General features: G+C 33.4%; 1 protein-coding gene across 5 annotated transcripts; it reads right to left on the bottom strand.

Moving 5' to 3' along the window:
- Positions 1–535: 535 nt before the first annotated feature.
- On the bottom strand, positions 536–16214 carry LOC119075669 (alpha-tocopherol transfer protein). Of its 5 annotated transcripts, none has more exons than XM_037182185.1 (8): positions 16092–16214; positions 9854–10075; positions 2227–2318; positions 2006–2159; positions 1279–1472; positions 1098–1208; positions 875–1025; positions 536–806 (listed from the first exon to the last, which is right to left on the bottom strand). In XM_037182185.1, exons 2-8 carry the CDS (start codon positions 10032–10034, stop codon positions 772–774), a joined length of 918 nt encoding a protein of 305 aa, XP_037038080.1. In that variant the 5' UTR covers positions 10035–10075; positions 16092–16214; the 3' UTR covers positions 536–771. The 5 variants fall into 5 exon arrangements, with proteins under 5 accessions (XP_037038080.1, XP_037038077.1, XP_037038076.1 ...); XM_037182182.1 differs by lacking the exon at positions 16092–16214 and adding an exon at positions 15557–15720; XM_037182181.1 differs by lacking the exon at positions 16092–16214 and adding an exon at positions 15560–15720 and having other exon boundaries at positions 9854–10076.
- Positions 16215–16870: the final 656 nt, after the last annotated feature.

The following is a 16870-nucleotide window of genomic DNA, read 5'->3' as shown; positions in this document are numbered from 1 at the left end:
TTCCAAAATAATTTTTTGGAAAATAGGAAACCTTTTAGAAAAGGAAGGAAAATTTATTTTTCGACAGAACAACGTTTTCCCAAAAAAGAGTCAGAGAAATGCAATGGAACTACAATCGCTAAAACGAACTGGTGTGCATACGTTATTTTGCACCAGCTGGTCCCATTTGGAATTCGGTTCGGTTTAGCGATTGTAGCATTAGGTTTAATATTTTGATTCGATTATTTTTCTGTTTCGTTATTAAACAAATATCGTCCACTTTATGTATTAGGCTTGAAGTAGTAGATTGTTTTACGGTGCGTTGCTCGAATAAACAATTTTTGTAATGAGACCAAACCGTCGTTGAAAATTTTAATCCATCTAGCAGAAATGAAGCACGAAACGCAGTTAAAATTTTCACTCTCTTCAGCGTTGTGTAAGCCACTTATAACGGTCAAAATATTTAAAATACCAAAATGGAAAAATAGGTTCTGAACGGCAGAGAAACGTTTGACGTAGATTCTCACATAAAAGTCTGAGATACTTTTCTTTATGTAAAATATTCGATTTATTTTCTCGTTTAATATTGTCATAACCTTGCCAAATCAAACTAATTATTTATTTAAAAAGGTATACCTACAGATTAAGGTACATAAAAAAGATCAACGTTGTCGACGTTCTAAACTCTTAATAATTTATCACATTTTCCCTTATCAAATTTTGTCTTTGCTTCGTAAAAAAATAATTAACTGAAAACATATCGAGAAGGAGTATTGATGTGAGTGTAATTTCCTAGATCGATGAATCATATCCGAATGAATTAGCCACTGGAAATATAAAAAAAAATCAGAAAAAATTAGAAAAGAAGTCACTTTCACCAATCGACTTTGCTTACTTTCGAATTCTTTCTGGTATTGTTGGTATAAATCGGCTAATAACTTTCCTTGTAAGAGTGGCACATCCATTGTGCCTCCGTATTTCGGTGGTAATACATCGGGGCTGATATGTTTTGTTAAAGATTTGGTGTCTTTTCCATGGAAGAATATCTAACGAAAAGTAATTTTTTTTGTGTAAAATATGAGCTTCAGATCGAAAAAAAAACATTCAATTGAACTAACCCTCTTCCTCAATTTTTCCCTAATGAACGGTTTGAATATTGCGAACAGCATGTTGAAAATATACGAGTTGTTAAAGATATGAACGGCCTTCAATCGTAACGTTAGAACGTCCTGCAATAAAACAGAATTTTAAACTTCGACTTCGATTGTCTATTAAAATCAGGTTCACTCTGATACATACCTGAACCCATTCCAATATCATTGCTGCAAATGATGGTGTAAATTGCATGATGTGATTCAAAGACAAGCCTTCGAAATCGAAAATTATCAATCCGCCGCATATTTGCGTTGTTGGTTCTCTCATTGATGATGTTATTGCAATTAAAACGGCTCGGAACAGGTCGTCCAAGCTGACTTTCGATGGTTTCCATTTTTCTATGGTGCAAAATAGAAAAAAGTTGTGAAACTGTACAGCTGTACGCTAACTCATTTCATGGGTATCGTCATTATGAAAAAACTATTTTTAAACTTAGAACTGAAACTTTGGTGGATACTACCGACTGGATTTTGGGAAATATTCCACGACCACGAACAGAATCATGAATCATTGAAATTAATGACGATTCACTTCAAAGTGCGCCAAAAATTTAAATATTTATTTAACTGACAGCTGAAAAAAAAAACGCCGACGTCATATAATAAATGTCAAAACTAAGCGTTAAAATGACCCATTATGCGTTATGTTTTGAAATAGAAGGCGCATGTACGGCGTGAATATTTGGTAAACTTATCGAATTTCTACCGTACAACTCATAAAAACCTTAGAGAGGCGAATTTGTGAGAGAAAATATATGAAATTCACTCACAAATTCGCCTCAATAAGGTTTTTATGCGTTGTCCGGTAACTCCGGTAGTTATTGCTCTCAATAAAAACCATTTAAACCTCAAAAAAATTATAACTTTCTTACTGCCAACTTCCATCAATAACATTCTAGAGCCTTTCTTGTCTCGCAATGGAAGAAGTGTTAAAATGTCTTGTTCGTAGGCATGTCGCACACTCATTGGATACAGATCTTCGAAAAGTCTCGGGTGCTTTTGTTTCAGTTTGTAAAACTTTTTCATCTAAAAATAAAATAAAATTCTAAAGTCTGCTTCGACTGGATTTTCTTCAAGTATAAAGTTGACTTACCCGTTCAAATGCACTCTTCGGATAGTATTTGCATGGTCGAAGAAAGGCGATAAAGAATTCATCAATAACCGGCACGTGTAAATTCGTTTCAGCTGGAAAAAAGGAGAAGCAAACAATGAAATTCATTTATTTCTCGCACAGTCACTAAATAATTTATTCTGATTTAAATCAATCGGAATTATGAATTGGCTAAAAATTCCACTCATGTAAATTTATACTTAAGTTACGACTCGACGGATCACTTAATCTCTATGTGTATAATGTGACGAAGATAAGTTTGTTTTTTTCGCTTATGAATTCCAAGGTTATATTCAAAATTCTGGCAAATTGTTTAAAGTCTTAAAATCACTGCAGGTGATTGTTGCGTACGTGAGTACATATTAAACATATAATCACTGTCTACCTATATCATAACGAGTTATTTGTTGGGCAATTTATAAATTATTATTAACTTTAAAATAATAAATTTTCGAATCAAATGGCAATATTGTAAACAAATAACGTGGCTATGAATTTCAATAAAAAACATTTTCCAGCAATAAAATTGCAAGACAAATGGCAACATTATATTGTTGTTAGCTGCTAGCCCAGCTAGTAATGCTAATTACGACAGCACAAAAAGTGAAACGAATTCTAGAGATAAAGCGGCCAGATTGTATTATAGCAATTGTTTAATATTAATTTTGCAGACGTGACTGAGCTGCGTTTGGTTTTTAATCATCTGGTATGGGCGGGTATCTTTTCAAATAATAGTTAATTACCGGGTAATTTTGTTCAAAATTTGCAACATTATTTACCAAGCAATCAGCAGTAAACACTAAAGGAAAACTGGGTTCATGATCTCTCTGTTAAATGCAAATCTAACCAGTGAGTGATTACAGTTTTGCTTAAGCAAATTTTCAAAAAAGAAAGGAAGAGGAAGAAAAGGAAAGGAAGGAAGAAGAAATGAAGGAAGAAGGAGCAAATACGAAGTTAGACTTAGAATCTCAGAAACTACGATTTGTTGCTTCGTTGCAGTTATTTAAGTAAAAGAATCCACAGTATACTCACCGCCCAAACTCACGAAAAGTATTACGAGGGGCACCCTGAAAGTTTCGGGAATCGGGTATTTGCGGCGTGTAAAAGTATGAGGGATTCTTTTGAAAATCCACCTATCAAAATCGGACCCATTTCGTCTGGGATGGATATATACATGGTTTGAAAGGTTTTTGCCAGTAGACCTCAAAACAGGCCTCACACAGTCTCGAGCCACACCTGGTTGCTGGTGGAAGATCTCCGAAGTTGGAAAAATAGTGTTTTTTATCTGAATTTTTCGGCCGTTATAAATGATCGTTCCGGGTGAGAGTGGGCTAGTTGGAAAGCTGAGCTCAAGTACTTTCGGGTCATGCCTAGTTTGATTAGATTCATTGATACATGTTTGCAAAAAATGCAAGAAATTTTTTTCAAAATCTGTGTGAACTTTAGACAGGTCTGGGCTGGTACTGATGACGCTTAATGTGAACCTAAGATGCTAGTCGTAACATACATTGTCTAAGCTTTTCATTGATAACTCATTTGCAGTGCTGGTGATTGCTGGCGAGTTTTACGAGTAGCGGTTGTACTAACATAAAGTTCTGTCCAAAAAATTCGGATAAAAAACACTATTTTTCCAACTTCAGAGATCTTCCACCAGCAACCAGGTGTGGCTCGGGACTGTGTGCGGCCTGTTTTAAGGTCTACTGGCAAAGAACTTTCAAACCATGTATATATCAATCCCAGACAAAATGGGTCCGATTTTGATAGATGGATTTTCAAAAGAATCCCTCTATTTGACATTAACATATTCGTACATTTCAACATTTTTTAAGTTCAATGACGACTCAATATCACAAAAACGAAAAGATTTCAGTGTGAATTGAGGAACATTTATAAAAAGGCTTGTCGGCCATTTCGGAAAATAGAGGAATTTATTTTTGGTAGTAATGTTTGGTTTAGGGTTTTTTTCCTTTATAAATTAATTCTTTTGCTAATTTGTATGTTTGTGTGTAAAATATAGTCCCATTTTTATGACTTGAAGTATTTTTCTAGTTCATTGGACTCTCAGCTATCAGAAAAGCACGGCAGAGCAAAATAAACCAGGCAGCAGCGGTTCATTTTCGAAATGTCAAATAAGGGACCTAATACACTGTATGAAAATGAACTCAAATGAACACTGACATAAATGGAAAAATTTTATTCGCAAAAAATATCGGGCTACTAGATTATTCAGGTCCCTAGTCAAATCAGCGCTCCTGCCTGGTTAACTTTACTCTGTCGTGAGAAAAGTCATAATTTATGTAAAATAATTTTGATTTCCATCTTGTGGGGCCGCTCTCGTAACGAAACGTCATGTGAATCTAATTCTATAGATTTTTCCAGAAATTGGTAACGAAATGTATAAAAATTCCTTAGGTAATTATTTTTAGGGCTATTTCATCGAATAATAGTATCACATCAATACTGCGATCCAAACAATGGTGAAATTGGTCTAAACTTGCTTAGATCGTGAAATTGTAGTGTAACTTTTAGATGGTACGCCCTAATGCCCTGGTATAATTTTTTTTCTATCTGAGTCTTCAATTTACCCAAAAAAATATTGAAATTTACGAATATGTTCATGTCAAATACTTTTACGCGCCGCAAATGCCCGATTCCCGAAACTTTCAGGGTGCCCCTCGTATTCTACTTATCTAAACAACAAATAAAGTGGAGGTCCAGAGGAAATGCCAAATTTAAAATTAAAAAGGAAGTACATGCGACAGTTGAAGTATAAATTTTAAGAAGTAGTTCTTCAGCTGGCATCGACAATAACGGCCAACATGAACGACGAGCTAGGTTAGAAGTTCTTTATATAGCAGAACGTGTGTATGTATATTAGTTGAGAACAGAATCAAAGTAAGAAATCGCCGTTTAAACGACCGAACTAAAAGGTTCATTGATTGTATGGTAGTACGGAAAGGCCAACGTTGGATGAGTTTCAATATTTTGCATTTTTTACACGATATGAATGGACGGGGTAATTTAATCCTTTGCAAACAAGTTTTTGTTTAGATTTTTTTGATTTTTTCATTTCGGCTAAATATTTAAAGTAAATCAGTGGGTTTATTTCTGAATTTCCCACTTTTTTATTTTAAAAAAAACCTGTACTCTTAACTCAAAATGAATAAAATCACCAAGTTTCCGTATCCACTATGAGCCAATCGTATATGAAAACATTGAGTCATGAATCAATTTACTTGTTTTCATTTCGACTACAGAGTGTAGTCGTTCTAATTAATTTTTTCTAAGATTCTCATCTGAAACGCGTTGTTGAAAAATTACTATTTTATTAAAGTTATTGAGAAAGACTGTATTGTAAGGTTAAAACCGATCAGACTTAGGCAATAATGAAATAGTACATTTTCTACCTTGGTGTATATTTCGAGAATAACTTCGTATGTACAATTGTATATAACGAGCGCCAGCGAGTGTATATACAATTGTACATAAGAAGTGATTCGAGAAATATACACCAAGGTAGAACAATGTTTTATCTCCTGCAAGCTGATATTTCATACATTAGCGAAATAACCACAAAAATTTGGATTTAAAATTAATTAATTAAGCATGTTGTTTTAAAACGCATTCACAACAAAAAAAAACATCATACAGAGAATCCTTTATTTACTTACTCACACACATATACTATCCACCTCAACATTTCGTTCAAATCACATCATTCCGACTACTCTGATTATTTGATCGATGTAGAAGTGACTAACGAACCACTACCGACACCAATTGCATCGCGTTATGTGATTTGTTGGCGTAGTGGTCAGCATGTTTGGTTGATATGCTGCTGGTCCCGTGTTCGCTTCCGCCGTTCGGCGATTTTTTTTATTTTCAAATATATTGATGGAATAGTACATTGAATGACAAGGGGCGAAAGTAAAAAAATTCAACCGTGTGCGAGAGTTGATGCCCGCGCCGAAGGCAAGGGCCTCAATCGCACAGGTTGAATTTTTTTACTTTTGCCCCAAGTCGTTCATACTATTTTTTTTGATACCAACATCGAAAGTTGATACGTATCGCAAACAGCAGAACAAAATGTTGAAATATGAAGACATTTAGCCAGAAAATGCGGGGGTCCAGGGGGCGGCAGCCCCCTGGTATATCAAAAATTTAATTATTTAGCCATCACAACAACAACACACACAAAAATTAACAAATAACTAACAAATCATTCAGGAACAAAAAGTATCAACTTCGTATGTTAATTTCAATAAGAGCACTGGCGCACGCTTTATTTCAATTTTGATCGCAGTACACTTATTGACAAGAGTCGACTATTACATTATGTAGTCGACTTTCGCATTATGTATATTGACTTTCGCTTTATGTATTCTTTCTTTCTCCCCGCTCAAACACATAACTTGCATTTTTTTACTTTCGCCCCGGATTTCGAGGGCGAAAGTATCAACTTTCGATGTTGGTATCAAAAAAAGTAAATTTACCCTAGGTGGGTTATGTGTGAATTATCCAATCGTATAGGCTGTGGTTATGTATGTGTTTGTGTTTATATGCAGAAACGCGTAATGTATGAAATATCAGCTTGCAGGAGATAAAAATCATTATAATTACATCTCTCACACAATACACGGTTGCATTCCACCGCGATTTTCATTGCATAATTTCATTACAATTATTCTAGACTGCGTTTTGTCATTACGTATCAATTAAAGTAGATTAATTCTCTTCCAATAGTTTCGATTAGAAATTGTACACATGTACAACAGCAGTTACGATTGATATATGAAGTTTATTACATCGATTCAATGTCGACGGTAGTATAATATAAAAAGAAGGTCTCGCCTTATGTAACATTCACTTGAACCACAATCAGACCGCATTGAGAATTCTAAACAGAAAATACTGACGCAATCGGAGACTACTGATTTTGTAAACATTTTATCAATAAATTGTGGGAGAGTTTTAGTTTCAGTCTAAAAAGAGTTCGACAGACCTATCACTAATCTAGACAGCTACAACAACAATTTTCAATAAACTTTTTTCACCATTTTCGAGACCATTTTACACTTTCGTTACTCATATTTTCAATTTTCAGTGACCTTTGTCTGCAAAAAATGCCATTCATTAAAAATATGAACTTCATGGTTAAGTTATTGTTTTATCTATGGTTAACACATACTGTATCGACAAGTCACATATCAATAATTTTTATACGGGCTGCAGTCAATGACTTGTTTTGTATATTCAGTTGTAGTTAACTGTAAAATGGAATTCTACTTTTTACTGATGCACTCAAGTACTCAGTAACGTATCATTCGCCTGTGGTTTCGAGATACTGTATTAACTCGCTTGACATTTAAATAAAAATGACCGCAGAGAATCTGCAAAAGTTTTTCAGAGTGAACTGATGACACTCGTAATTACTATGCAGGTAGATCGACATATGGACTTACGAAAGAATTTTTGTATCCAAGCATATCATTGAAAAGCGGTTGTTTACCTCGGAAAAATGTAGAAAAAAAAAAAAAAATTGCAAAAACGAGCTTAAAATGTCGATGAATCATTGAAATGGTTTTTTTTAGATGAATTACATGTAATAATTCTTCAGTTATGGATATGATTACCGGATCAGAAATTATATCCAGTTTTCATAAAAAATTGATTAATTGCTCATCAATTATCACCTCTGATCGTCTATTATTTCACTATAAAGCTAAACGGTGTCATAGATCACGAAGCTGTTTAGAACACGAATAGGAGCACATAAATAAGATGAACGAATTAAGCGATGCCTTAAAGCTTTTATTATTATTACTATTATTAGCAGAAACGAACACGCACAACAAAACCTTGAAAACCTGTTCGTTAACCTTCATCTGCGCGACAATAAATCCAAATCTTATTGAGAAAAACAGAGAAAAGTGAAATTATGTTTGACGTAATAAATACCTATGTGTTGCCGGGGCGACACAAAACGATGCAAAGAAACAAACTTGTATTGCTTAACCGTTTCGTTAATTTCGGTGTTCATGGAAAACGCAATAATACAGTCTTTAGGCTTTGCAGAGAGAAATGCGTCCGTCTATTTGGAAAACAATTATCAAATATTTTTTGGGAATGATAAATTTTTGTGTTACTAACACTTGAATTAATTAGGTTAACTCACCGAGTTCGCCTCGAAACGATAAATTTCACACAAGAATGATCGTTTCCCTAATTTGTCGTATTGGAAAGTAATGTATACAAGAGGTCTCGCGATAAGAGGGTACTACAAGTAATACAGCTGCTCCTAGTATTAACACTCGTTATTCAGACATCAAAAGACTTCCAAATTTTGATACATGTATACTTGCATGTGTTGTGTGCTTTAACTTACAACAAGAAAGCGCAACTCCTGCCTGAACGAAAGAAATGCAAACCCTTATACCATCAGCCACACAATATTTTCTGTGTTAATGCTAGGAGCAGTGCTATGATTCATGCATTCCTAACCGAATCATTACTTCATGTTACCGCATATATATACACTCACATCCTAATATATTAAAATAATCTTTAGAATTTCATGTCTATACATTGTCGATTAAATGATGAAACCAGCTAATTCATTAAAAGAAAAACAATAAAAAAGGCAATCTAAAAATTTCAGACATCATTCAACAAACAATAGATAGTATAGATTATTGAACTGGTCTACTAAATGCGTGATTAAACAATGTTTTTTATGTTTTTAAGAATACAATACAAACAAAAGTTCCGAGGATTCATAGTTCTTTGCTTGCATATATTGTATTCATGTATACATAAAACCATGAGCTGTTAACGCAATATACTGCTTTAACTTGTACGTAGAACATTCTTTCATATCGATGTGTTGATATGTATTACGTACAAGATCGTAAGTATTTAATGATACGTTTAGTGTCCTACTATCTTGTTCTGTAATGTCACCATACCGAAGACCTACAAGTTAAAATATTATAAAAAGTAAACGTCGCGTGGAGATGATCGGATTGACTATCGTATTGAAACCAGTTGAGGATGTAAATTTAGCTATTAATTTGGCTTACTCGGTCTTTTGCCTATTTCATAGTAACTCCCAAAATATTAAATTTTAAATCCAATTTTAATTTGTGAACGAGTTAATTATACCTATACGCAACTAGGTCACTTCAGTAAGTGACCACCAGTATTTTTACATTGATTTGTCCTCATTCTCATTGTCTTTTAAATGTAAATTTACCTATTTTATATTTGACTATGAAATGATTGAATTATATATCAAACGTCGTAGTTGTGTATCTATCATTGACCCTGAAAAGACTAGAAGCATCGATGTTGGTAACGATATAATGCAATCTACGCGGAACTACCAAACTGATAAAAGCTATAGAGAATTTGCAGACTTTTTTTACGAAAAGACACTGAATTATATTGTTGTCTCACGCCGATAAATATCACACTCAAATAATTTACTTAAGACATAAATTAGCACGTCATAAAGTCTCATTATGGTTTCATTAGTAATTTCTACATCAAATATTTACTGAAACAATTGGCACCTATAAAGTCTACCGAAAAATAATGATTGTTTACTCACCTAAAGTTAGTTGTCTCATTTCCTCTACAGCAGGTTGAACAACATCTGGTATTTCACGTAATTCAACTCGAGCAATTTCTTTGACCTCCTCCGATGGTTCTTCATCTTCTAATCGAATGACTAAATGTCCGAGTTGAATGTATGGAACTTTATTGTCATCGTATTTCATGTATTGTGCCATGGTTAACGCTATTTGATTTCACCTTATGTATAATGTACAACCTGGAAATAAAGCCAAAAAAGAAACAATTCGAATAAATTATTAGTTTTACGTAAATGGTCTTTTTATAGAAACTATTTTGAAGGTGCGAAAACGATATGGGTCATTTGGTAATTCGTAATTCTTAGTCATTTTGAAAAAGGCGTTTTTTAAACGTATCTTATGCCATACTTCTTCGGATTTAGAAATTTTTTTATTTTAGAAATCATTTATCACACGAAATGGAAATTTTTATACGATTCACTTACGCCTATCCTCTATCGCAGTCACCACAAACAAAAAGTTTTGTAATACAAATGGTTTTGCTATGCCCATTTTTCAGTGAAGTGAATACATCAAGTTGTTGCTTCAAACTTTAACTGAAAATGGTTGGAAGTACGAAAGCTGATACTTAGAAGTTTTGCATAAAATTTCAAGCAGTAGATGGAATTTGAAGATTTTAGCACAAAAGGCCGCCGATCATTAACCACAAGACCTAGGTCACCAACCAAAAACAACAAGTGTTAGGCCACAACAGTTGACAACTCGGTTATTTCGCACATCACCAACATAATATACACATCACTGGTACACCAAACGTCAATGCATCGTTCATGCACAGATGCAAATACAATCGACTATATGAATTCGATTTGCATGTCATTAGTGCAGCAATTTGTGGAAATTGATTTCACGCAATTGCTACTTTGAAAACTGCTACCCAACCAAACAATTGCTGTTAATAAAAGACCTAACATTTTCATTTAAAACCGCGTGTTTGGCGAAACCAACTACATGTCGTTATGTCGGTGCCATTTACGCAAAACTAGTTAAACCATTCTGCATTCTGAGCCTTTGAATTCATTCAACTCGACAATTTTTTTTTAATTTTATTAAAATTATTTTATTACAAGAAAATTGGTGATATAAACGACAATTATGGCGCCTTGACACCAAATGCATCAATGCATGGTTCGGAAACATAAAATGTGTATTAAAGTTTTATTGGATTTGCGATTATACTTTTCCAAAAATTGCAAATTTAATTAACGAAATAATCTGTGGAAATCAATTGCGGTATTGTTCATTCGCAGTGCACAGAAATTATAAATTTCTTAAGAAAGAAAAATTATTTTTTTTTGTTCATTTATCGATAATAATAGGATTGAACAATTGAGAAAGCAACGGTTTGCTAATTGAGAATTAATGGAATATAAAAATTAATTTCTGTTTTATGATCGAAATGCACACCTGAGGCGTGAAATATGCAGTTGTAACACCCTTCATTCGATCGAGCAGAATTACAAAATCAAATCGTAAAAGTAATTTTTTTGTCTTTTTATGTTTTAGTCCTATAAATCAAAATTAGCCAATGAAAATCGTAACAAATTTTTGCACATCGTGTTTCAGTCATTTCACAAGTGAAATCATACTGTAGCGTGTAGCTTCTGCTTCACATAACGACGCGAGAAATATATGTGAAATGCAAACTTTTCCTTGGTTCTTTCACAATAAAAAAAATAATTAAGTAAGCTTCAGCGGGTGTCTTCATCTTCACTAAGAGGGGCTACAGGTGCTACAGTTAAGATCGTTAAGATCTTCTTAAAAAAATCGATTGAAAAGTAGCTTAGAAGTCGATCGTAAAATTCTTGGTGTAATCAGTTGGAGTACGGAAGCTTCTTATCGTCATTTAGACCGAAAACAATTTTGCGTTGATGAGATCGACAATTATGCTCCGTTTTCCAATGTTTATCTTGAGGTAAATATCTGATAATAAAGAAAAGCGCTGTAGATCCCATCAATGTAAAATTGCTGGTGTGATTTCGGCCTTATGTATAGCCTTATAGTTTGTAAACATGAAACCACTTGTTGTATTTTCTTTTAAAAAACATCGGATCTCCGGTCACCAGTTTAAAACGTTCAAAAACTCGCGTTTTCACAGAATTCATGCCGTAAGTGCGGTCGAAATTCAATATCTTTCTCACGCAAGTCTTTCTAATGCTTGATTTCCTCTTACGCCGCTTACGCTCCGTTTACGTTTTAAACAATAAAAAAGAGGCGCGTTTTAGCTAAACGGAGTAAGAGGAAATTAAGCATAACGCAGCGTCATTTTCATACAAGGAAGCGTTGAAATGTATTTTTCGGTTCAATTTTTCATCGACTCGTTCACTTGAAATTCAAATTTTAGGCACACTTACGGCGTGAATACTAACGTCGATGAAAAGCTTCTACACAAAGCCGAAACCAGTTTTTCCGCAATGAATGTTTTTCATTTTTTTTACCACCAAAACAATCAGTCATTTGCAATTCTATAATGTTACCACATTTACAAAAGTTAATCCATATAATGAGTTAGGCAGGACAGTTGTGCTGACCCACTAACCATTTCAGAGTGAATGTGTTCCATTCGAATAAAATTGAAACGGAAAGCCTGCCAACTCACTTTCTGTATTGAAATGCTTATCGACGGCCTCCACAATTCACAGTACGTATGGCAGTTTATCTACAACTTTCAAGAATTAACAACTCTTAGATGTACAACTGTAAATCAAAATGAAAAGCAAAAGTTTATATGCGTACGCAATATATATATCAGAAAACCAAAGAATTCTGAATATATTGCGACAACAAATGCACCATAATGTGTAATGCAATACCCTCGATTATACCATAATATATTTTATAAGGAATTTTATTCACAATTAAGTAGAAAAACTGAGCGACCATGTTATCGCCAACAAATATAAATAAATATACGAAAAATGAAATAAAAAATGAAAAATAAAAGATTTGGTTTTATGTTATATTCCTCGAACATCATTGCTACATTCAAAATTAATCTTCGAATGAACCAGAGTGAACGACCGGAACATAACATTTAAAAAGCAAAAGTTAAATCGTATGGCCTATTGGTGATTCTGGTTGGTTTACGTTTTTTTTATATTAATTATTGGCATTGAGTTTGAATTGCCATTTTGGGATTATTGTTTGTGTGAAAAGATCCAAAAACTCGAGAGCGATGAACCTTTTGATATTAAAATATCTTTGCATCGAACATTTGGTGTCTGATAAAATAAAACCTAACATGGAAGTAAAAGAAGAAATTTTTTACGATCTTTTCAATGTTTTTTTTTTGTTTAGTTTTAATTAAGCTGTCGGACGTCATGACATTGACTCGCATTGACCGCTTGTTATATATTTTTTGAATGAAAATAGATGGATGATAATTATAGTCATGCGATTATGAGTAATAAATTTGGTAAACGCAAAATATAATAGCGTCAATATCAAGGATGTGTGAGTTTTTGTGGTGCCGAATTTTCTCCAAAATAACAACACAATAAAATAGTGTCATTAATATTTGAGAACCACAACAACATTAGATGCAAATATTTTGGTTGATAATAGGAAATGAAAATCCTCATTGAGAATATTCTTTTGAATGTGGAATTAAGAATTTGAGTATATCCTGACTGCTTTCGGAGGATTTGCGTAAAAGCTTAAACCACATTTTCCCTGATATACGTAAAACGTATTTACAAGAAGGTTAACATCGTAGGAAAACTTTGATATAATGTACGTACACTGTTAGCACAAACTCGTTTTCTTAGTTACTAAAAGGAATGCGCAATATGTCGATTATAAATTGGAAATGATAGGCCAGAGTATCTTGTTTGTTGATAGGATTTGTAACTTTATATTAATTTATACGTATTTATAATAGTCATCAGAAAAGTCAATTCTCTGCTATCTCCGGATACAGAACGTAATAAAATTAATTCTGGGTACAAAGTTTTATCTACTGTAAACAATAATTCAACCAATTACGTTTTAATTAACATCAGATTACCTGACCTCTCTTAATTTTTTCAATTCTTATATTATCAAACACATCTTTGGTGAGAAACTGAACATTCATTCGTTCTATAACTCAAAGTACAGTCAGTGTACAAATCAAAGATCAGATGAACTCTGATTATAATAAGGTCATTGGGCGACTAATATCACTGACGAATGTCATGTTTTTGAAATGAAGGAGACCTAATCATCAAAAAACCTGGGCATTGTCTCGCGCAGTGTAGGGATAGATTCCTAGATTCTTCATTTCAAAGTTCAAAAACCTACAGTTTGTAAGCCAAAGGCTTATGCAGAATCAGCAACAGCTGAACATCTCCAGCTGGTCGACAAAGATAATATCCTTGTATCGAAAACAATTCAGAGGCAAACAACATATTGTGCATAGTATGCACTGCATACACACGTTAAGGTCATCTATGGGCGCACGTAATACGCATGCCTGTAGTAAACTCATTGTTTAGAATGTGTTTTGATTGCACATTATACAAGTAGAATGTGTTTTTTGATAAGCTGGTGAAAATCAGCTGTTGCTGATTCTGCATAAGCCTTTGGTTTACAAACTGTACATTAAACTGTAATAAACTGAAGACTTTGTGCACTGTGCTACGTGAAAATCGAACGCTTCCGAATTACTTTTTTTGTAACATCGCATAGCTCCCAAACGACAATTGTTACGCAAATAAGCAATCACAATAAAAAAAGTTCGTTTTTATCCTTGAACTTAAAAAAAAAATTAAAATGCAGAACAATGATGACAAGCCACCTTTAAATTTATTTAAGTATTTCAACTAGTAATTTAGTTTTCTGCAAACTTATGAGTAATTTCAACGCTCACTATCACAAAGTTTGTACCGCACTGAGGATGTTCTAAATTCACATCGAAACTTTCGTAAAAAAAAGAACAAAAGAAGCTAATGGTCATTTAACAGATTGTAACAGAAAGAAAACATTTAACACCTCGAGACGCAATAGAGTATTTTTGATTAATAACTTCCCCAACTTTTTAGTTAGCTAATTACGCATCGCATGCCTAAAAAAATCGTTCATCACAGAGTTTTACAACGTTTTACATTTCGTCACTGAAATGAGAAAAGGAAGTTGTCTCAACCAGTGACGAAAAGAAAATCTTTCGTTCGCTACTTTGAGAACAACATTGTATCTCTGTGATAGATGCTTTTTTAGGCACAAGACGTGGATTGTCTACTCATAGTGTGTAAAAAAGCATTTATCATTCGATGCCACAAATAACTATTTCCCGTCGCTATTGAACTCGGGTCCACCTCGTCCTCAGATTTACTAGTTGTGATATTTACGAACCTAAAACCCACAGTCAATAATTGTATGTTTGGAATAAGTGGTTTCGTTACGATGAAATCGAAAAGAATTGAAATAAATTTAAATACGAAATGTGAGCACGCGTCCAATATTAAGATGTAGAATTGGAAATGTTGGAATAAATAAATTTTAATTCAATTCGTACGAGTCAGCATAATATACTGCGTCTTTGTGTTTGCTGTTGCTTTTCATTAATTATTTGTTTATAAAGTCTGTTCTGCTAAATTTTTTTCAGACAAATTTGAACACTTGTTTGGTCTTAAGTGAAGACAATAATAACTTCAAAATATAAAAACGAAATTTTTACTAACCAAAATTTTTAATTTTTTAATTTTAAACACACGTCCACTTCGAACACTGCTTCGAAACACAATGATTCCAAGTTGAATTCGAAATCAAGTCGATACCCTCCAAGTCAAGCCTACCGCATACGATTAGCAATGTTATATACCCGATAATCTACCTAAACATCTGAACGTCATTAATTTGCAGATATTTCCACTTTTTATAGTTTAATCGTTTAGTATATATAAAACTCGCAGGTTTTACTATGCGGATAATTAAAAAACGAGTAAATTTTGTAATATAATTCTTAATTGCATTGGAATGACTAGTCAGACTTAAATAGAATCAAAAACTTCAGAGTATACAAATACAATCTTATGAAAGTCTACTTCCACTTCAGTCTATGAATGCAGCTTATAATTCTAGCGATAGAAATTGTGAATTCAAAATCAATTTATTTCTACGGTCGTTTTCAATGAATATATCACTAGATCACTCTTGTCGGATATTATTTATAATTATTGGCGTTTATAAAACAAGAAATAAACAAACATACACCACACCGTACACAAGTAGTAGCAAGAGAATAAACGCAAAACACACAAGTTCACTATCGACAGCATTAAAAGTATAACTGAAATGTTGATATAAAAATGTTCAACGCATTGCGCCCACAGAAACCATCGTCGGTTGAGCTACGTTGGCAATTGCTGTTATTATATCTATCTTAACATGATGGCCGAGATTTAATTTGTATTCTGTCTGTTCAAAAGTACTTATATATACTGGTATACTGGTTGCGCTTTATTGAAATGTGTCATATCACATCAATATATGGTTGTGGTGTAGCAGATTGGCAGACAAAATTATGTCGATGAAATATATTATGTTGAGTTGTCTGTATATGTCTACCCTAAAATTTTATGTTTTGATAAATTGGTATTTTAACACGATGGATAGGCAACAACAGACAAGAATGATGAAAACTTGAATTTGAATATATGTAATTGTTCCAATGATTTCTTGAAATAAAAGCAAAATATCCGTTATCAGTTTACGGGAAAAACTAACACACACAGAAGCATCTCGCTTTCTAACCTGTTAGAAATAGTAAGCGTATAAGTGGTAAGTACAATTATTAAGAGGCACAGGTTCTTAGCTAAAATTGTAGCCTACATTTGTGTTAACGAATTCATAAACTGTTCACGTTTCTCAGAGCCGGTTGAACTGCTGCAACCAAATGTATTATCTGTTGAAAGGGAATCGTGGTCGGGATTGCGGTCGTACATTTTTCAAAAAGGATTCTGATGGAAAGATATCATCAAAAGTAAACTAAAGTC

Source organism: Bradysia coprophila, unplaced genomic scaffold, assembly GCF_014529535.1.
Source record: "Bradysia coprophila strain Holo2 unplaced genomic scaffold, BU_Bcop_v1 contig_232, whole genome shotgun sequence".
In the NCBI taxonomy this organism is placed as follows: domain Eukaryota; kingdom Metazoa; phylum Arthropoda; class Insecta; order Diptera; family Sciaridae; genus Bradysia; species Bradysia coprophila.
The sequence above is the reverse complement of the archived record's forward strand: the minus strand, read 5'-3'. Positions and strand labels throughout refer to the sequence as shown.